This window comes from Peromyscus californicus, unplaced genomic scaffold (genome assembly GCF_007827085.1).
Source record: "Peromyscus californicus insignis strain IS unplaced genomic scaffold, ASM782708v3 Scaffold_13__1_contigs__length_99412109, whole genome shotgun sequence".
In the NCBI taxonomy this organism is placed as follows: domain Eukaryota; kingdom Metazoa; phylum Chordata; class Mammalia; order Rodentia; family Cricetidae; genus Peromyscus; species Peromyscus californicus.
The window spans coordinates 93,402,773-93,425,012 of record NW_026294424.1 but is presented as its reverse complement, the minus strand read 5'-3'; the positions used below and the strand labels follow the sequence as shown (position 1 = coordinate 93,425,012).

Sequence of the window (22,240 nt, the reverse complement as noted above, 5' to 3'; positions counted from 1 at the left end):
TCCTTTCCTGGTAGAGTGGTATAGGGCGTTTCCCACATCAGTAGCTGCTGGGGATGTCTTTCTGTATGCTGTGAATATGTTGCTCTGATTGATTGATAAATAAAACGCTGATTGGCCAGTAACCAGGCAGGAAGTATAGTATTGGCGGGATAAGCAGAGAGGAAAATTCTGGGAAGTGGAAGGTGGAGTCAGGAGATGCTGTCAGCTGCCACTGCAAATGAGAAGTAAGATGTAAAGACACCACAAGTAGAATTCTCTCGTAATCATACTGTCCCTTTAGCATTCTCCATATTTCCTTAAAAGGAAACCTTTCCATCTGCATCTAGTTTTTTCCCCCTCTCCTTCAGCAGACCTAATACTTTCAATTCAGGTTTTATTTATGTATCATACATTCCTCAAAATGATATAGTTCTTTGAATACAAAATCAGCTTGTAGTTTTGTATGAAGTATACTAAATATTAGAACATTTTCCTGTTTCTGTTATACTTGACATGTTTTGTTAGCATGCAAATAGAACTTTCTGTGAAGGCTTTTATTTTATTAAATAAAAATGTTCAGTCAGGGGCTGGTGAGATGTCTGGGTGGCTGGAAGCTCTTGCTATGCAAGCCTCCTGACCTGAGTTTGACCCCTATTATGCAGACTAGAAGGATGTAAGAGATTCCACAAATTTATCCTCTGGCCTCCACATGCTCACCATGGTACATGTGCACACATGCATACACACACACGCACACATGCACACACACATACACACACACACACACACATTATACATATACACACATAATCATAAGAAATAAAGCTAAAAAATTTAAAAAATTTCAGTCAGGGGCAGGAGAGATGGCTCTGTGGCTGAGTACCTGTTCTTTTGCAAAGGACCAATTACAGTTCCCAGCACCCGCATATCAGCTCACAACTATCCGTAGCTCCAGTTCCTGGGGATCCGATGCTGTCTTAGAACCTCAGAGGGCAGCAGGCAGGCACATGGAGTGTATATATATATATATATACGTATTCAAGCACTCATAAACATAAAATAAATAAATCTAAAAACCTGAAAGAATATTCAGTCAGAAAAAAACTAGTGAAAGGCACAGTTAGAAGATAGTCAAGTTTTCAAGTTTTGTTGAATAAATGGAGAGATAACTAACAATTTTTTTTAAGACAGGTTTTCTCTGTGTAGTTTTGATGCCTGTCCTGGATCTCACTCTGTAGACCAGGCTGGCCTCGAACTCACAGAGATCCACCTGGCTCTGCCTCCTGAGTGCTGTGATTAAAGGCGAGCACCACCACTGCTTAGCTAGCTAACACTATTAAACAAACCTGATTTTGCACAAATAATCAATAGTTAAAAGTAAAACCAAATACCACAAAAGAAATTAGAGATACAGCTCAGGAGTAGTGAGTGCTTGGCATGTGGGAGACCCTCTGTTAGACTAACAGAAACTCTCAATTCCTCCCCTCAGAGAAGGAAATGCTATAAGAAGATTCCCTTTGCCTATAGTGTGCAATTAAAGACAAGAGAAGCCTTGTCCTTATAATTCCACAGGGTGCAGAAACCAAGTGGTTTCACTTCAGTATGAAGTCCCAGGATAAGATAACGCACATGCGTGTGTGTACACACACACACACACACACACACACACACTTTATTTTTACCAATTGTATAGAAAGAACTTTATTGGGAAGAGAATTTTCATTATTGTTGGAGTTAATATTTGAGTTCTAAACTTCTCCAAAAAATACTTCAGTAAATCTGCTTCCACTTTGGTGCTTGTTAGTGTTCATTGCCATGTATTTCTAATATGAACATTAGAACATTGTGTTAGTAAATTTGCTAATGACACTAATCTATAGGAATAAGGGAGAAGAGGAGGGTATATGTTTGGGGTAAAGTCAACACCTGTTTAGTAGGTTTGGTACTTCTCAGGTAGTTATGCAAATAAATTCCCTTGTATACCTTCAAATACATACACACACACACACACACACACACACACACACACACACACACACACACAATGGGGATTATGACAAGAATGTAGAAAATTCTAGTAGGTCTTAGAAATACTATGAAATCTCATATCAGTGAAGTTACAAGATATATATAGCTGCTTAATTTTTCAAATGTATTTAATTACTTATATTTTAATTAAATATTTACTCTTTTATTTTGCAGTTGTAAAGATAGTAAAGAGAACAATATTAAAACTACTTGTTTCATGTGTGTTTAGTGAGAATGAATTTATACAACTAAGATATTAAGAACTTTAGAAACAAATGAGTTGAAAAATGCACTTAGAACTCAGTTGTGATGAAACATATTTTGCCACTTCAGCAATATTTGACTATTTTAGAACATTGCTGTATGCATTAAACCAGTTTTCCTAACCTAATTACTCATATCTTTAAAAAAAATAAAAACCTTCACAAAGAATCTTATTTCCAGTGTTTAGAGTTACTTAAATTGAGTAATGTTGCAGTAAAACAAAGATTGTCTCCACGAGGTCTGTACCTTTTTTTTCAGTGAGAGTCAACAATTATATCAGGTATTCACATTGAGTTTAGTTATGCTTCATCTCAATAGCTGTCAGTGTGAGGATGAACTCAGTTGATGTTTGTTAAAAAGAATTTGGTCAAGTACTTGACCTTTGGAAACATTTACAAGTAGAAAATTCAGTTGCAGGGTTTTATAGATATGCAAATAAAATTGTGATAGAAAGAAAAACTTGTCATTTTTTTTTTCCCAAACTGGGGTCCTTTTGCCTCCATTGCTGATGAGATGGAGGTGTTCCAGGTATAGGATGACTTGGAGCTTTAGGCAAGTTTGATATGTCTTTTTGGAACCCAGATTCGTGAGAAAATAAAGCATTAATACAGAAATGACATTTCATATTAAAATAGCCATGGCTATATAGGATGCAAATGCAAGTTGTGTATGCATTTTAAGGAAGAAGCATATGGATTGAGATATTCAAAGATGTTTGAGGCATGTGGTACTACCAATAAAATTGACCCCCATAGTCTCATATATTTGAATGTTTAGTCATCAGGAAGTAGCACTATTTGAGAAGGACTAGGAGGTGTGGCCTTTTTGGAGGAGGTGTGTCCCTAGAAAGTGGGCTTTGAAGTTTCAAAAGCCCACACCAGGCCCATTCTCTTTCCGTTTGGCTACAGATCAGGCTGTAGATCTCAGCTCCTGCTCCAGCACCTACCTGCATGTTGCTGCCACCATGCTCTCTGCCGTGATGATAATGGACTAAACCTCTGAAACTTTAAGCAAACTCCCACTTAAATGCTTTCTCTTATGAGAGTGCCTTGGCTCTATGGAGTCTCTTACAGAAATGTAATAGTGACTAAGACAGAAGTTGGTACCCGGGACTGGGATATTGTTGTGACAGGCATAACCATGTTCTTTGTGGAGCAATATGGAAGACTTTGGGATTTTGGGTTAGGAAGGCAGTTGAACACTTTAAATGGGACTTAATGGGCCATCCTAGTAGGCGCATGGAAGACAGTCCTGAGGGCGATTTTAACTATGGGAATCTAGAAGGGAAGTATATTGGGAGTAGCCCAGAGACCTTTCTTCTGATATTTTGGCAAAGAATGTAGCTGCTTTCTGCCCTTGTCCAAAAAAATCTGCCTGAGATGAAATTGAAGAATTTTGGATTAATGACCTTGGCAGAGGAGATTTCAAGACAGCCTAGTATTGACTCTATAATGTGGTTATTAGTAATCACTCTTATGTAGATCTATAATGAAAAGGACCAAGCTGGACAAAACTTAGCTTTTCAAATCCCAATACACTGCTTTATTATTATTATTATTATTATTATTATTATTATTATTATTATTATTAATCTCACATTATTTTTGCTCTGTTTTATGTTGAGGCCATAGATAATGCCTGGAATATAGTTGGCACTAAATAAATAAATGTAAATCAGTAGACTGATGGTTGAAACATGAAATGCACAGTTTGAGAAGAAAAGGAGCAACTGGAAGTGTAATAATAGCTAAGTCTAGTGTTGAAGGAGATATAGAGTTTAAACAAAAGCCTGATGCTAAATGGAATAGAAGGAATGGTGACCTCAGGGCAAGACCCTACCCAGCTATTGTGAAAAAGAATTAAAGAAAAGTCTAAGTTGATGGACTGAATGCATTAACAACAGAAAGCTGATACAGATGTAATTGAAAGAGGAGGATCAAGTTTATTAATTCTTTGAAACTATCACACATGCATATAGTATATATATCAATCATACTCACTACCTACATGTACCTGATCAAGCATAAGAACTTGTCATGTTCTGCCATGTGGTTCTGGCTCTAGAGTCAAGGACATAAGGAAAGGGGTATGGAATCTCCTTCTGCAACTAAAAAGAACCACTGAGGCCAAATATATGTCAGGGGTGTCCCCAAATGGAGGCCCAGAGTGCCCACTGCATGAAGTTGTGAAGGTGAAGCCTGAATTGCCTTGGAAACCACAAGAGGTTGGAGGTGCCAGTGTCATGAGATACCTACCAAAGAAAGCTACAGATGTAGAAGCAGCTTAAGAGAGAGGAGTATGTTGCAATCAACAGGGCTGAAAAGGACTTGATAAGGAGCTGAAGAGCACATTGACATCAAACAGGAAGATGCAAAATTTGGAGTTTGCCCTGCTGATTTTTAGTCGTGTTTTGGTTTAGTATTTCCTCACTAAGCTCCTTTCACTCGGTTTGGAATGTTAACGTACATTCTGTATCATTGTATGTAGGAAGTATGTGATCTGTTTTTGATTTTACAGGAGATTAGGGTTAAAGATTACCAGGAATCTCAGAAGAGACTTAGAACTTTTAAACAGTGTTGAAACTGTGATAGACTGTGGGGACTTTTGAAGTTGGACTGAAAGTAGTTTTTCACTATGATATTGGTATAAGCTTTTGAGGGCCAGGGAGTGGAATGTGGGGGTTTGAGTAAAAATGGCACCCGTAGGCTCAGTGACTAAGAAAAGGTATAGTCATAGAATTCTGAGAACTGGAAATGGACTCTCCTTTACTACTAAGAATATTTCAACCATTAGTCTACTCACTTAACATTTATTTCTTAGCGCCAACTATATTCCAGACATTATCTTGTAGCCTCAGAGAAAAAGGATGAGGATGTTGCCCTCAGAAGGTATGATAATCAAGCAACAGGGTGAGATTTGAAAGGCTAAGCTAATCTTATTCTTCTAACAACTTCATGGAATGCATTTTCTTAGTTATTCATTTGTGTTGTGTTACTCAAGACATTTTCTTTTTAAGTGCTATGAATATAATACTTGGGGTTTATGGATAAAAAAGTAACTAGGTGGGTATAGTCTAACTTAGATCTACTAAGACCAAGTGTTTGTGTAATGCTCAGCTGAAGATGGGACATCTGCATCGCACTTCCTCCTCCCAAGGCTCAGGGACAATTGTGGAAGTGGTTGAAAGAAGGTAAGAGCCAGAGGGTCAGAAGCATCGAGTGAGACGGTATCTTCCAGACACTACATGACCACCACACTCAAGAATTCACAGCAGCTGTGCTTGTCTGCACAAGACCTGCACAAGATTGATCTAGTCAATATTCCAGCATGGCTTGGGAAGGGGGTCTGGATGACTAACTGAGGAGCTATTGTTTGTTGATATAGGTAGAGTCCGTTTTTAAAGTGTGGCCCGTGGTAGGTCATCTATGTTCCAATTGATGGCTCCAAGCCTACAATATATGTGCAGCAGAAATTGGACTTGATGGGTTATTAACAATTAATAACTAAAAAGAGGACATGAAGTTGGAAGGAGTGTGAGAAGATGGATCTGGCAGGAGTTGGGGGAAGAGTGGGGAGTATGATCGTTATGCACTGTATGCATGTGATAGTCTCAAAGAATTAATAAAAATATATTTTAAAAAAGAAAACACATTTGAAAGAAAATTGGGCTTCTGTCTGGAGTGGATATGAACAAGAGATAAGGGGAGGAAAATCAAGATGACTCCCATACTCAAAGAAGCAACATTGAAGTTCAAGACCACAAGAGAACAGTTTATAACGTTTGAAGCCTGTTAATTTTGTGATATTTCCAAGACATCCAATTAGAGATTGGATCCAGTTATACACATGAATTAGGACTTTTAAGAAACAGATCTTGGTTAAAGGTAAAATACTGAGTGTCTCCAGTAACAGCATGATGTCGACACACACGGCTTAGATCATGGAAAAGTTTTACACTTTAAGTTACTTGATACCCTTTCCTAGTGTATTCAACATTTTCAAAGTCAATATCTAGTAGTTGTGAACACAGTCCATGCAATAAACATGTGGAGGATGCAGAGATAAATCCTTCAGGATCTGGGGAACTTAAATGAGCACACTTAAAGGTAATGAAGACACAATAAAGGGAAAAGGATGTTGAGCCGTCACAATCATGATGCAAATAAACCACTGCAAACAGAATCGCACAAATACCTGCTTTATAAGCACCAGCCTAAAAGATGAATGTCGCAACAGAAATGCATCTAGGACTAAGTGATATCTAATACCCATGCTTTGGAGGCTGGGGCTGTTGGAGTCCTTCACAGTTAGCAGTGCCGCATTAGCAGATCGAAGGCACAGAGTCAGAAGTGTGCTGAGGTGGGCTTCAGGAAGAGAAAGCTGGCCCTTGCACTGTGCATATGGCTGATTGTTTTCAGGGTTCCACATCCTGTGTGCGGAAACCGCTTGCAGCTCTGTGGCTCACTTAATGCATCAGTTTCACAGATACCAAGAAACAGTGCGAACATGTGAGCCGCAAGAGCACCTTCCTGGCTTCGGGTTATTTCAGGTACAGCACACCTTCACCGCGAGCTTATTTTGAGACTCACCATTTTAACATTGCACCCTGTGCACAAGGAAAGATGGTGCCTTCGATACACTCTCTTCAGTGGGTTCTGGCAGCTTCTAAGCACTAATGTGCATCCGGATTGCTGTGGGAACCCTGCCAAAACAAAGCACTTACGTGTACTCACGTAATTCCTCTGCCAAGAAATGGGCAAAGATGAGAACAAGCCTCAGGCCCGAGAGAAGCGTGGGTTGGTTCTGCTCATGCATCTGTGGATAACACTCCAACCAGAATACAGTGGCCATGAATGGAGGGATGATGTCATTCTCTTTAAATGTGGGGATCTTGGTGGTGAAAGGTGCACTGATGTGTATTAGCAGAGGAAAAATTACTGCCGTTGAAATCCATCATAAATAAGTATATCCTTAAAAAATAAAGGCGTGCATACAATTTTGTACTTACTTATGTTGATAATCTAGATATTTAAAAGACAACTTAAGCATCATTGTTGCTCGTACATCTTCACGAGTTTTAACAGTAAATTTAGTGATCTTTCTGTGTGCAATATTGTTTCACTGGTATTTTTCTGAAAAGGTCAGTTTTTTTCAATTTTTTTTAACTTTCCATGAAATTCTAGATTTTCAAAATAACATATGAAATTAAAATATTGAAACACCTAATGCAGGTAATAACATTTCAATTAAACATACTCAAGGGACTAAGAAAAAAATCTGCTATACTAAGAATATTCTCAATTTTAATTAATTTTTTATATTTGACATAAAAATCTCCCTTCTCTTCCTCTTCTCTCCCCTCCCCCTCCTTCCTTCCTCCCTTTCCTGATGTGGGGAACAAACCTATGGCCTTGTATACTATAAAAATATTTGGGTTTAAGTTCTTTTGTGTTTTTAGGAAATGCTGAATTTTTTTTTCCTTCACTCAAATATTTTTTCATCCAAGAAATAATTTTATGATCCAGAACTCCTCAAACAATTTATATCAATTTATGGTCTTTTGAACGCTGCACCAAAGTTAGATTTTGAAAATGATTTAATATTCATCATATAATTATCTTCACACTATTGTCAAAATTTTACCATCAGAAGAATGAATTTTCCTTTAAATTTTTATTGCACTTATTTCACTTATTTAGTGGGGGATGTTCCTGCCATGATGCACATGTGGTCACCGGACAGCATGGTGAGCTGGTTCACTCAGTCTACCACGTGAGTCGCAGAGATCCATCCCAGGTCATGGAGTTTGGCAGCAAAAGCCTTTACCCGCTAACCCGCTCATCTCGCAAGCCCTGATAGGGTGAATTTCCATAGTCTTTTATTGAATTCTTAAAAAAAAAACTAGTTTTGAACTGTATCAATGTAGTATTTGAAGCATTGATGAAATGATGCAAAGGGGTATGATTTACACAGCTACAAACTTCTGTGAGTGGAGGCAGCACAGTAACAGGGATGCTTAAACACACACACACACACACACACACACACACACACACACACACACACACGCACATGCACCCACACATGCACACACAACATGTAAATGTACATATGCTGTGTGTGTATGTGTGCGTGTGTGTCTATCCTGTGAAAGTTAAAAATGAGCGTCCTGTTCGAGGCCAGCCTGGTTTCCAAAGCGAGTTCCAGGAAAGGCGCAAAACTACACAGAGAAACCCTGTCTCAAAAAAACCAAAGGCCAAGAATCCTGAAGTTATTCAGTCCATGAGACTGGATGTCTCAGCAGTTCCCAGAGAGCGGCTGGTCTTCAGTCTGTGTTGGAATCCTGAAAAAGTAGGTTCTCATACCAGTAAAGTAATGCCTTGGGAATAGGTTAGATGAACTTGCCAGTGAGAGTGTGGATCAGCAGGCAAAAAGCAAAAGCTTCCTCCTTCCATGGCCTTTTAAGTGGGCTGCCATCAGAAGGTGTGGCCCAGATTTAGGGTGGGTTGGCGGACCTCAAATGATCCAATCAAGGAAATCCCTCACAGGTGTGTCCAGCTGTTTGGGTTTTAGTTGATTCCAGATGTGCTCAAGTTGACAACAAAAGTTAGCCACAACACCATCTAGTTGGACGAAGGCGTACAAATGTATATGTTAAATGCCTGGGGAATGGTCTTCAAAGGATTAGTAACTTTGAAATAGATAAAGATGTTTGTTTTGGAAATGGTTTTGTTTTTATTTGTTCATAAAAAAGAAAATATGAAACACGAAGTTCGGTTTATAATGCTTTAATAAGTTAATCTCTCTTTCTTCTGAAAGGTCTTCCTGTAAAGTTTGGAACTCCCTGCCCAGTCAGGCTGGCCTTGAGCCTCCAGCCCTCACCATGCTTTTACCTCTGGGCTGCTGGGATCACAAACATGCCCCATAATACATGGGTTATTAACTCATCCTTGGGGAAGACCTCTATTGTAAAGTTTAAATAAGCAGCAGAATAGTAAACAATTTAGTTTACTGCAATTAAGTGACAAAATCGGAATAGCAAAGGTATTCCAACTAGTCTCTCATGTCTATAATCTCCGTAGCCCTCACATATTTTAAATTACACCAACGTGTAATTTCTTAGGTTCCAATGGCAGACTGGTATTCTGGTGTGTAGTGTAAGGTGAAATGTGGGTAGACCACAGGTGATGGGTATTTCAACAGCTGTTAAGAGGAGCATGGTAAGGGTTAACATGAGACACTTATCAAAGCTGAAAGAAGGGCAGGAGAGGCGGCCCTGCATGCATGTGCCCCACCAACCCTCTGAGATGTAGCCAGTTTCCTTCAGGAGGAGTCTTAGACTCTAACATCATCGTCCTGACTTCCAGACATTATTGTCTTGTGCTTAAAGTAGCTGTTTTTTCATTTCCCTTTGCTCTGTGGTTATGAGCTTGTGAATGAATTCCAAATGCAGACGTGAGATGGCAGATTCAGTGACAGGGTTCACAGCGGTGAAAGGGGGGCTGTGCCCTCTTTGATCATCGTGTGGCTTGAATGTCACTGGCCCCCATAGTCTCATAGGGAGTGGCACTACTAGGAGGTGTGGCTTTATTGGAGTAGGTGTGACCTTGTTGGAAGAAGTGTGTTACCGTGTGTGTGTGTGGGGGGGGGGTGGACTTTGAGGTTTCCTATGCTCAGGATACTGCCCCGTGTCTCAGCTGACTTCTTGTTGCCTGCAAGATGTAGGACTCTCAGCTGTTTCTCCAGCACCACATCTGCCTGCACACGCCATGATGATAATGGACTGAACCTCTGAAACTGCAAGCAAGTCACCCCAATTAAATGTTTTCCTTATAAGAGTTGCCGTGGTCATGGTGTTTCTTCACAGCAATAAAAACTGTAAGACAGTCATGAAAGTCAGATATTTGCAGGCACTAGATAAACGAGAGTTTTTTGTTTGTTTTTTTTCTTCTCTTGTATCGTTTTTTAATTAAAGCCCAAACTTTAGTGCAGAATTTGGTCGGACAGGTGATGTGTTCAGATATTTAAGATGCTCCAGTGATGTTTTTACTGTTCTCATTTGACAGGTGACACATATGGACTCACCCTTGCCACCTCAATGTGTTAATATGATTAAGAACATTTTAAATATTAAAGGGAAGGGGGCAAGAAAAATGCTCAAATAAATGATTCTCCCTCTGGAAAAAGATCAGTGCAATAGGGGTGTGAGATTGTTAGAAGATAAAACTGATAAATGATAGGAGTAAAATTTGCCAACAGGTGTGTGCACACAGAAAAGTATTTACATAAATTTACACCAAGAGACAAGCATAGCCTCATAGCCTCATGTGACTGGATTAAGTGACAGGAGCATAGCAACAGATGGCCATTTATCCCCTTGACGCACTGACCTGGGAATAGTAGAGGCAGGTCAGTGTTTTATGTCACCAAGTTGTTTATCATTCTTCAGCAACTACTTCAGAGAGTAGTTGGAAAATCTCCTTGAAGGTATGCTTCTATTTTTATTTACACAGAGAAAGGTGGAAAAGGAAGATTGCATGGCCATGAATTAAAAATGACTTCATAGGAAAGGAAAACCTTCAGACAGCAGTTTAACTGTGCAGCCTCAGCAACGGCAGTCTGCAGGTGTACTTGTTAGACCTCGGCCAGTAACCACAGAGGAACTGAAGATAATGGGGGACTGTAGTGCCTGCCAGGGTACAAGGAAGGAGGGAGAAATATTTTCTGCAGATGGAGGTTAAATACAATAAATTGTGTGCTTGTTCAGTCACTGGAAACCCAGAGGAGTGGGCTCCTGTCTGGGTCTCCTGGAAGGCTTCCAGGGCACTGGAGAGCTGAATCTCTAGGGAGCTCCTAACTCTGGGAGACCCCAGACTTACCGAGTTACCAGAACACACACTCATCTCTGAAGTTAGGGAATCTCGAGCTGGGGGCAGATCTTGGAGGTATTGCTGTCACTGCTCCATCATATCAGGGATAAGGGACTGGGCCCTGGGGGTCACTGCTGCCTCCTGCCAGCCTGGAACATGGAGGATGACACCAATCTCCGCGTCAGAGAAAAAAACTCTCACCTTCTGCCTACTCCACTTGCCAAGCAAAGAATGGCAGAAGATGCTGCCACCCTGGATCTGCCTGACAAGGCTTTCCTGGGCCTCTACAGGACCCCTTAGAATCCAGAGTGCTAGCTACAAATGCGTCAGTATTGGACATTCAACTTTGAAGTCTATTTTGCACAATAATGTTATACAGAAGGGTCAAATAAAACCCACAGTATTCCACACAACTACAGACAGGCAAGATTGTTATTATGTTGGAGAAAAGATTGTAAGGGGCACCAACTGAACTTGATATTGCTTAGAAGAGACACCCTGTGAGTCTTTAAGAAAACATGAGGTGAACATCATTTCATTAAAAACACAAATGAGCTTATTAATGTTCAAAGTCAGAGATCTATATGGTTACACTGTAACTAGATTTTAGTAAGACTTCTTCCTAGTCTTTTATGTCATAAGATGAACTTCAGAATCACGGTCAAGGTAGCATGGTAGTTAAATTAATTTATAATTAATGGAAAGACTAGAAGTTGCTAATTAGCATACTTATATCTAATTATCACATATGAGATAAAAATTCATATTTTATCCCATGTTGCATAATAAACCCAACAAGGACACTGATTTTTAAGAATAGCACAAGGTATCATTTTCTGGGTGCTCATACTAGCCAGGACACTACAGCTACACTCCTTTACTCCCTAAAAGGAGCTAGTCAGACTGCTTCACCTCTGATGTGTTTAGAAACTGACACTAGCGAGTGTGTACTGTTTTCTTGTGAGTATACATTGGTGAGCAGCAGGGCTGAGGTTCTTAGCAAAAATTGCATCAAGGAAGGGCTGGCAGAGGCAGGGAGGGTACAACACCCTATCAGGAGAAACTGGCCAGTGATTAGCCTGCTAAGGAACCCGGGGGTGGGTGGGTGTTTCATCATTTATTCCCTGGGACCTCGGGGTTTGGCCCGTTGTTGGCAAGACCAGGCTAGTATCTCAGGGACTTAAACTTCCATGGGCTAAGCCTCACTAATTTCTCCTTTGTGAGAAACAGTTACAAATTCATTGAAAAATGGGAGATTTAACACCTAGACTGGCCATATATGGGCACTATGTTCTCGGACAGCATTGGTAGGAGAGTCCACTGAACTGCGGCATTGACTACAGGGAACAGAGTCAGCTCAGGAGAACGACCAGTGCGCTGGCTGGTTCTGGGACCTGACTGTCTGGGCCTGTCTGTCTGGATGACTGCATCTCAAGACTGACCTCAGAGGTCACCTGACTTTGTCTGAACTGACGTCAGTTGTTACTCTGACTCCTAGCTATCATATTTATTTTCACCCATTTATTTTGGAGATTTAAAAAAAAAATTAACTAACTTATATTTGGCTTGAGATTTTTCATACTTCCTTTGAAGTGAGTGATCAGTTCCTGCTGCTACAATCGCTTAGCTTGAGAAGTAGATTTACGTCTCATACTTACGAGCCCATCATTTCCCCTTTGCACCCTTGTAAGATGCCGGCTCGCCTGACACCTTCCTCTACCTCTACTCTCATTGGTGGGATAAAAGTAACAAATACTACAGTGGGGTAAAAAGCACCTTTAAAATGATTACATTTATTAACTCTGTGTGTGATGGGGCAAGCATGTGGGGGGTCAGAGGACAACTTGCTCAAGTTGATTTTCTCTTTCCACGATGTGGGTCCTAGGATTCCAAGCGGAGTCCTGGGGCTTGGCACCAATATCCTTCCTTTATCTGATGAGCCATCTCAATAGCCCATATGTTCTTCTTCTTCTTTTCCTGTTCTAAAGCAATGTAGGTGCAAAGTGGGTCCATAGATAGCATCATCAAAGAGACCAGGGTAGATAGTTTCATTAACTCTGTGTGGTAGGATTGCTGAGTGAGCATGTGAATGGATGAAAGAGTTGATAGCCCTACCCTAGATTTCACTGACACTCCAGTGTAGCGTTGCTTTATTTAGTTCAGGACCACATGTTCTGAGAATACTGATAGACAGAAGTATATTCAGAGGAAGCAGCGCAGATGGAGATGGGACTTGAAGCTATGTTCTGACAAATGGCGCGAGGACACTGGTGATATTTGTAAAGAACAGACTTTGGGGGAAGTAATGAAAGCTGACTTTCTGGGTATTTACTTGGTCCTTTGAAGGGTTTCAAAGTCAATAGTTTATCATAACAAAGGGGAACACTTTATATGCGTTGTCCTTGAAGCGGGGCCAACAGGAGTCATTGGTAACCATGGAGAGATGCTTGCCTTTGTTAGAATCACGGCATCTCTACTCTCGAAGTTGCCCACTAACAGAGGGAGTTGGCCTACTCTTAGTAAGCTCCGATTTCAAAGGAACATAAGCAGAGGAAAAAAAACCAAGCTTTTGATGGAGCTATTTTAGAGAAAACTAAAGATTAGATGGAGGCATGTATTAGGCAAAACATAAAGCTTCATCCAAGTCACCCTGTGAGCCTCTCATTACCTTACAATATACCTCACATGGATAGAGAAAACCCCACTCTTCTTTTTCTTTTGGTTCAATAGCTTGAACCCTAAATGAGCAACAAAACTATAAATTTAATAGATCGGTTTTAGGGGTTCTGATTTGCTTATTCATACTGCAAACTGAGACAAAACCCAGGAAACCCCAAAGTTTCTGGTATGCAACACCAACATTTTATGGGTATATCGTGAGATATAGAAGCAAGAAGGCCCCTCTCACTTCCTCCCTTGATCTCTAGAAGCACACTTTGACTATATGAGGGGCAGTCCTATTATTTTAGATTGTCTTTTAAAGACATGATAATTTATTGTTGTCTGATTGAGGGTTTCACATATTAAGTAGCATTTACTCCTCTTGGTACTGAGCAGCAGTTATCTGTTACAGGATGGTGTATCTTATTTTGAACCTTGTTATAGTTCATGAATGCACACTGATGCTTGATCAACCTGTGCTTTCATGCATTTACCATCAGATTGTAAAATCTGGATCTTGTCACTGGGGGAAGAACAGATGTACATCTGAAATAACCAAAGAACCTACAGTCTATCACAGATAGAGACTACCTACATATTATATTGACAGATGAGAAGTTCAAGCTCCAGTAGATGGAAAGACTTAACATAGCCAGGCGCCCTATGGGAAATTTGAGTACTTGGCTTTTGTCTCCTGATCCACAACTCACTGATGCAGTTTGAAGCTGCACTCTGGCAATGTCCCACCCCTTCTCCTTCCTCTTCCCCATCCTGTCTGCCCTCGTTCTCTCCCCATCTTCTTCTTCCAGTCACTTACACCTTCCATTATAATTTTATTGATGTGTAAACTAAAAGCATCTAGGTAGGATTCCAGAGGGCTATCTTCCTTGTCGATGCTGTGTGCTGAAGTCTGGACTGCTTTTGAATCTTGACAGTGCTGCATACGATGCTGTCCTCGACAGAAATGTGGCCATTAAGAAGCTCAGCCGACCCTTCCAGAACCAAACTCACGCCAAGAGGGCTTACCGGGAGCTGGTCCTCATGAAGTGTGTGAACCATAAAAATGTGAGTTTCCGTGTTATTTTTGAACCCCTGGCAGTGGGAGGTTGTGAGACGAGAGGAGGAAAAACAAGGACTGCTCCAGGAGGAAGGCTTGCTTTGCCATTTCCATCTCTTAAGATTGTTTATTGGCCCATATGCTGTATTTGGTTTCATTGTCCTCATGGTAGCTTCCTGCTTAAAAATTATTCAAAAGCCATATGGCATGGAGAAGATGAATGTGACTGATATGTCCCTATTATGAAATTAACCTTATTTGGTTGTCACGCTCAAAATGAACCCAGGAGCCTCATGCTTTTCAGCCAAAGTGAAGCTCCCAAACAAGAAAAACTTGCAGAGAAACCATACAGGAAAAGATATTTCTTTATACTTTGAGTTCGTAATAAATGGGGGGATATTTTTGTCACCATACTGTCTCCTGTGTGACACTCCTAGTTTGAGTCAGGCAGAACCTTCAGCTGTTGGGGGGCCCTGCTGTGTGAGCATCTCGCTTTGGGATGGGGAAGCGGCAGGTGCACACCCATGGAAAGCTCTTCAGAGCAGAGACAACCATTGCTTCAGAAGCCACACTTCCTCAGTCTCAGGCAAGGACCTTCACCCTCATGCCCTGTCTCTTCTTAGTAAGAGGAAATCAAAGAAAATTATTTGACCTTCTGGTGACGATTCTTAACAGTTACAACAAGTTTGCTAGGCACATTATAAATTTTTATAAATAAAACTAAAAGTAACAGATATCACATGTCACATGCATGGGCACAGGCAGGGAGGCAATGGCGTAGAAAGCTCTCTGTACATGAACTGTATCTACTTAATCATCCTTCCAGACCCTGTAGGGCAACATCTTATGGAGAAATTTCCAATTGCTTGGCCAACTTGAAAAAAAAAACAAAAACATACTTGATGGTGTGGTTTGGATATATTTCAACTGTCTTTTCCAAAGTCTCCAGTGCTGTGACGTGAGAGGTGGCTAATCCTTTCAAAAGAGGGACCTTCAGATTGCTTAGGATGTTGAGAGACATGCCTTCAGAAGACACTAGGTAGCTCTCATAGTACCTCTAAGACTTCATGAGAATGACATGAAAAATGTGAGCCCAGTCGCTGTTCAGCTTCCTACTTGGAGATATGATTTTCTTCCTGTCCCTCACAAGTGATCTCCAGAGCCAAGCTAATGCTAGCACCATGCCCTTAAACTCACACTACAGTGACTAAATAATCTCACCGTGAGGTTAGTCTGCTTTCAGCCTTGTCTTGTCATAGCAGAAGACAGTTGTGTACTTGCCCTGATGTTGACTGCAATGAAGGGAATTCACAGTACCTGTTCCTGAAGGGAAACAAAGAGTTCCAAATCGCCTTGACAATTTATAGACAATATCAAACCTGCCATCCTTTTTTATGTATGCGCATGTGCATATAATCTTATAGAAACAATTTCTTTTTAACAGAGAAAGCTTCCCTATGACCAGCTGTAATTCTTCATTAATACTCAAAGCAAAGGGAAAGGCTGTTTGAGTATGGAGTACTGCTAATCCTGTGAAAAGTGAAGAAAAACAATGAAGTAGTCCCATTAAACCTTTAATAATAGGAAAATCCATTTAGAAGATAACTCAATTCCAGGAAGTGATGATTGTTGCGATCGCAGGGTTGTGACAAATGCTGACTCATGTCTGTGCCTCCCGAGACTTTGGAATAAAACAACTGAATCAGATTCCCACTGGAAAATGCTGCATGGAAGCAGAAGTGTCTATGATGACCTCATTCTGAAATTGAGTGAGCTGTTTGTAGGGCATTTGCTGTGGGATGGTCTGTATGTCAAATGTGTTGCTGATTGGTCAATGAATAAATCACTGATTGGTCAGTGGCCAGGCAGGAAGTGTAGGCGGGACAAGGAGGAGAATAGAGCTGGGAAATGGAAGGCTGAGGAGGAGACATTGCCAGCCGCCATCAGGACAAGGAAGATGTAAAGTACCGGTAAGCCACAAGCCACGTGGCAAAGTATAGATTAATAGAAATGGATTAATTTAAGCTGTAAGAACAGTTAGCAAGAAGCCTGCCACGGCCATACAGTTTGTAACCAATATAAGTGTCTGTGTTTACTTGATCGGGTTTGAACGGCTTGGGACTGGCGGGTGAGAGAGATTTGTCCTGACTGTGGGCCAGGCAGGAAAACTCAAGCAACAAATGGCGCCCAACGTGGGGCAAGAGTTTCCACCTAAAAACTGACAAAAAAGATTCTAAAACGGAGCTAAAAACAGTTCCTAATTGTTTCTCTCAAATGAGCGGCAGCTGCCGGTTTGAGCTACTGGCGGGTTGCTGGCGTGCGCTCTCGACCTGCAGTATGGCGGGAATGAGGCCTCTGCAAGTGGCACATTAAGCTGCTTGATGGATTTAGCCTTTGCTAGTACAAAACAAAAAAAAAGAGGTTTCTGGGCTACATGCTGCTTGGATAAAAGCATAGACCCACGATGGCTCCCAAAACTGGCGGTAAGCATACCGCCGTCGCCATGTTGGGAAGCTAAAGTGGGCGGAGCCAGCAGCCACAGCACCAGCGCCGTTTCAGGCTTAAAAGGCTGCAGTTCAAAGCAATAGGCTCAAGCTAATATAAAAAAATAAGCCACGTAAAGATGGCTACCACACAAAGAATCTGGATTATGTTCTCTTTGATATTCGTAACTAAAGAAAAACATTTGATTACAAAAGCTGTTGAGTTATGCCAAAATGTATATTTTAAAGGTACCTTGACTTCAAAATTTAGATATAAGAATATGTTGCTTTGGAAAGGAGATTCTGCTTTTGTTTCCACAGAAAGCCACAGGCTATAGATTTGTTCCAGATTAAGACACATCAGGTTTGACCAGCCAAGACCACCTGAAAGGTCTCCGATGACACCATGGCACAGATGATCCAACATCCAGAACCGTTTCAAGACAACTGGCTCAGACGATATACCCTCATGGACTACTCCATAACCCTAAAATTTCTTTGTTTCCCCAGAAGATACAGCGCCCCCCTCCAGCAGGAAGTAGTAAGAGAAGCTACGCCCAAATTCCCAAATATACCAAGCTGACTTTGGAGATGTGTAAAGGTTAAAACCTTCCTTTTTAAGAAAAGAAAAGGGGAGGTGCTGTGGGATGGTCTGTATGTCAAATGTGTTGCTGATTGGTCAATGAATAAATCACTGATTGGTCAGTGGCCAGGCAGGAAGTGTAGGCGGGACAAGGAGGAGAATAGAGCTGGGAAATGGAAGGCTGAGGAGGAGACATTGCCAGCCGCCATCAGGACAAGGAAGATGTAAAGTACCGGTAAGCCACAAGCCACGTGGCAAAGTATAGATTAATAGAAATGGATTAATTTAAGCTGTAAGAACAGTTAGCAAGAAGCCTGCCACGGCCATACAGTTTGTAACCAATATAAGTGTCTGTGTTTACTTGATCGGGTTTGAACGGCTTGGGACTGGCGGGTGAGAGAGATTTGTCCTGACTGTGGGCCAGGCAGGAAAACTCAAGCAACAGCATTTGCCTAGTAGGCTCAGTACTGCAACAGCAACAAATGAGCTTCTGGCTGGGACTGTTGGGGCCTGGAGATGGGACTCCACGGTTAAGCTGGGACTGTAGGGGGCTGGAGATGGGACTCCATGGTTAAGGTGGGACTGTAGGGGGCAGGAGATGGGACTCCATGGTTAAACTGGGACTTTAGGGGGCTGGAGATGGGACTCCATGATTAAGCTGGGACTTTAGGGGCCTGGAGATGGAGCTCCATGGTTAAGAACATGGAATGGTCTTCCAAAGGAGCTGGATAAATTCCCAGCATCCTCATGGTCACTCACAACTATCTGTAACTCTGGTTCCAAGGAATCTGAGGCCTTTGGCTTCTGAAGGCACCAGACCTCCCCACAGTGTACACTGGATGCTTTGAGACATTTTCTTTAATCATTTATGAAAACAACAGCAATGAAAAATTCCACAGAAATGACCCATTTTTCAGTTATTTAGAATTGCATTGTTTTGACCACTTCATATGTTAAAGTGCCAACTTACAAACTTTATGAAAAACCATGGAACTTGTTTGTGCCCTGGATTTGTTTAAATATCAAGCTAAGTTTTTTGTAAAGTGGATTTCTCTTCACATCTACATTTTAAGTAGTATATCCTCATTTGTTTATATTTTCATTTCCACTGACACATTGATGCATAATATTTAAATGGGAAGACATATTGGGTTATCTATATGCATGATTTAAATAGAATTGAGATGAATGTGGTTTTTAGATTAATTTCTTTGTCACCTAATTCACAAATTCACTGAAGTAAGAGACTAAATGGTTAGGACTGAGTTTAGCTGACTCTTCAACTTGCTTTTTGCCCCACTTATTGATATTGAGCACGGTGCACCTCCCCACCCCAGTACTGGAATATTGGTTGAAATCGTTTTTGATTGGCATACAAAAGTAAAAGAAAGTTTCAACGACAAAACCAAATTGTGACTTATGATGTGACTTTTGCATTTGGAGGAGCAATGGTCCCTTGGGAGGTTTGATGAGTATTTTGTCATCTTTATCTTCTTGGTGACTTTGCTTTTTGTGGATTAACCACCTCACAGCTTGTGTGTGGTCTCCGAGCCACAAGAAGCAATATGATACACAGGTCTTTTCTAGCTGCTGCCTCAGAATTGACTTTATAACTTCATTATTAACCTTCAGACAGGTTTTATATGATTTCTGATCACACTTTTCTGTTCTATGGAGCAAGTCCAGAAGAATTTCCAATCTTTTCTGTTTCCATCATGGCTTTCTTTATTGAGTGTCTTACCCTGGGAATAAATACATTCATACTTTAAAAATAATTAACTTTCTGCCTTATTTCTTTGTCCCTTTCATGCTCTGTCTTCCAGATTATTAGCTTATTAAATGTTTTCACGCCTCAGAAGACGCTGGAGGAGTTCCAAGACGTGTAAGTAATAAAACAACAAAGGTAATGAAGGTTGAGCCCAGCCCTCACTCAGATAACTCCAGGGGATGACAAATATAATAGCAACAGAGACGAAAAGGATGAAATTCCTTGCAAAGATCAAAGAGACCTAAGGAACATGACCCAGGAAATGAGGCAGCAGTATGCAGTGGCGATTCTGCTGTGGTGTGACCTCCTGAAGGACACTTCTGCCTCCTTCTGGCCCGTATGGTTTGTTGTTCCACACACTTGGTAAATCAGGGAAGTAAGAAAGCCTTCGATTATTTACTCATTATTTCTGTGAAAATTTTCAGGATGGGTCAGTTCATTTTGAGAACCATTAATAAAGGACTTGCTGCAATTTTTTTTACCTGTCTTTGCAATGCCTTTAATTTTGTGCAAAATGAATCTGTCTAGAATGTCAGTGACAAACACAGGTTGAGGGCAGTGATTCTGGAGCACAGTGTCTTCTTCCACACAGTTGCAGCACACTTTAGAAGTGGCTGCCTTGATTCCTTTCCTCATTTGTAATCATAGTGCTTAGGAAAGAGTTAAGGAAATACAGGGAAAACTGTGATCACTAAAGGTTAGAGAACAGATGGGCATGAGCCACATACTAATTAGTGATGCTGCTATATGCATGTGGTTGAGACACTGCAGCTGTCCATCATGATATACTTGGAAGTTTCCCATATTCTCAGTCAACTCAAGCAATCACAGAACTTGGAAGTTCAATAAACATAAAGTACAGGACTCCAACAGTGATGGAAGGTCATTGTAGAGCCTCCCTTCTGGACTAACATGATGGGTTTACCTTCTAGTTACCTAGTGATGGAGCTGATGGATGCCAACTTGTGTCAGGTGATTCAGATGGAGTTGGACCATGAGCGGATGTCTTATTTGCTGTACCAGATGTTGTGTGGCATCAAGCATCTCCACTCTGCTGGAATTATCCACAGGGTAAGAACATTTACTCTAGAACTGCAGTGTGCCGACTGCTAGGGAACAGAAAGAACAGCATTGAAGTACTTTTTTAAAGAGAATTGGTCAAATACCATGCACTTGGTAAATTTGTAGATGGGTAGCGTTAGCACCCGACTGACTGATATGTAGAGGGGCCTTCTTTGTGTGCTCTGGTAGAATTTGAGTTTGTATTTTTGCTCACTGAGAGCCAACTTTTGAAGAGCCTTGTATTTCCTAGCCCTTTGACATTCGAAGTCGGATGAGTAGCTAAAATAAGACAGCTCATTTCCATTCTTCCTTTCTGGAAAAATAAGGGCAGCTACCCTGATATGCTCCCTGTCAGACCTAAAAATGACACTCATCCTTAAAGGTTTATGGTGTCCTAAAGAGAAACCTAAGAGATGACAACAAATGATGTGTTATTTTTCCCAAAACTTCTTCCCATGTGAGCCTACATTGTAAAAATAACAGTACAGTTCTCTTCTAAACTTAAAATATTTTACAAGGGCATTTTTCAAAATCTAAAACTACCTATGGCTTGTCACAGTAACCCTGTGCTTTCCGTAGGGTCCTGCAAGCAGGCTGTTGCGTTGTGAGGCTGCACTGGGTAGTGTTAGACTAGAAATTGCAGTTCTTATAGATACTCACTTTCACTTTCTCCCCCTGTTCCTACTGTCAGGACTTAAAACCCAGTAACATTGTGGTCAAGTCTGATTGCACTCTGAAAATTCTTGACTTCGGACTGGCCAGGACAGCAGGCACAAGCTTTATGATGACTCCGTATGTGGTGACACGATATTACAGAGCCCCTGAGGTCATCCTGGGAATGGGCTACAAGGAGAACGGTAGGGATGATCCTGGAACAGTGAAGCCGTGGGTTCGTGCTTTAGATAACTGAGAGTCATTTTTGTTGTAACAGAGAAATTCTTTGGAAAAAGAACTGCCAGCGTTCACGTTCAGAGAATTCTTAAATACCACTAGGGGGGTCAGGCGTGAAGAACGTGAAGCATGTTTCTGAGAAGCAGGTTTGGCTACAGAAACTCTAAAACTTGATAGCTGAAAAAGAATTGCAAATAGAGTGTGATTACACAGTCGGGTGACTGCTGACTGGCACACAGACTTCAGCCAGGGAGAATCACTGCTAACTGCATTGCGGTGTAGTCCAGATACTTGTGGAAACTGTGAAAGATGCTTTAGGTAAACACTTGGCTTTTGTGTAATAGCTCGGGTTGATGGCTGTGGTCCTCAAGAAAGACTAACAAAGATATTACAGAATCTTGAATCAAGTCAAGTTAGCATCATTCAAACTATAAGCTTCTTGTTATTATGTCAAATCCTCTGAAAAATAATATTTAGTGTAGCACTGTCTAGTAAATCTTAATAAATCCAAGAAACCATGTAAAGGAAAAAAACATTCAATTTTACATTACTTCTTTGACAAGAAAATCTAATGTACATGAACATGTTGAAAGA

General features: G+C 40.9%; 1 protein-coding gene across 5 annotated transcripts in view; it reads left to right on the top strand.

Moving 5' to 3' along the window:
• The window catches only part of Mapk10 (mitogen-activated protein kinase 10), a 312,106-nt gene that overhangs the window by 206,202 nt on the left and 83,664 nt on the right, over positions 1 to 22,240 (top strand). For all 5 annotated transcript variants that reach the window (XM_052735542.1, XM_052735541.1, XM_052735544.1 and 2 more), the window contains 4 exons: positions 14,738 to 14,867; positions 19,749 to 19,807; positions 20,626 to 20,764; positions 21,447 to 21,612. In XM_052735542.1, the coding sequence (XP_052591502.1) occupies positions 14,738 to 14,867; positions 19,749 to 19,807; positions 20,626 to 20,764; positions 21,447 to 21,612 (494 nt within the window). The remainder of the gene's footprint in view (positions 1 to 14,737; positions 14,868 to 19,748; positions 19,808 to 20,625; positions 20,765 to 21,446; positions 21,613 to 22,240) is intronic.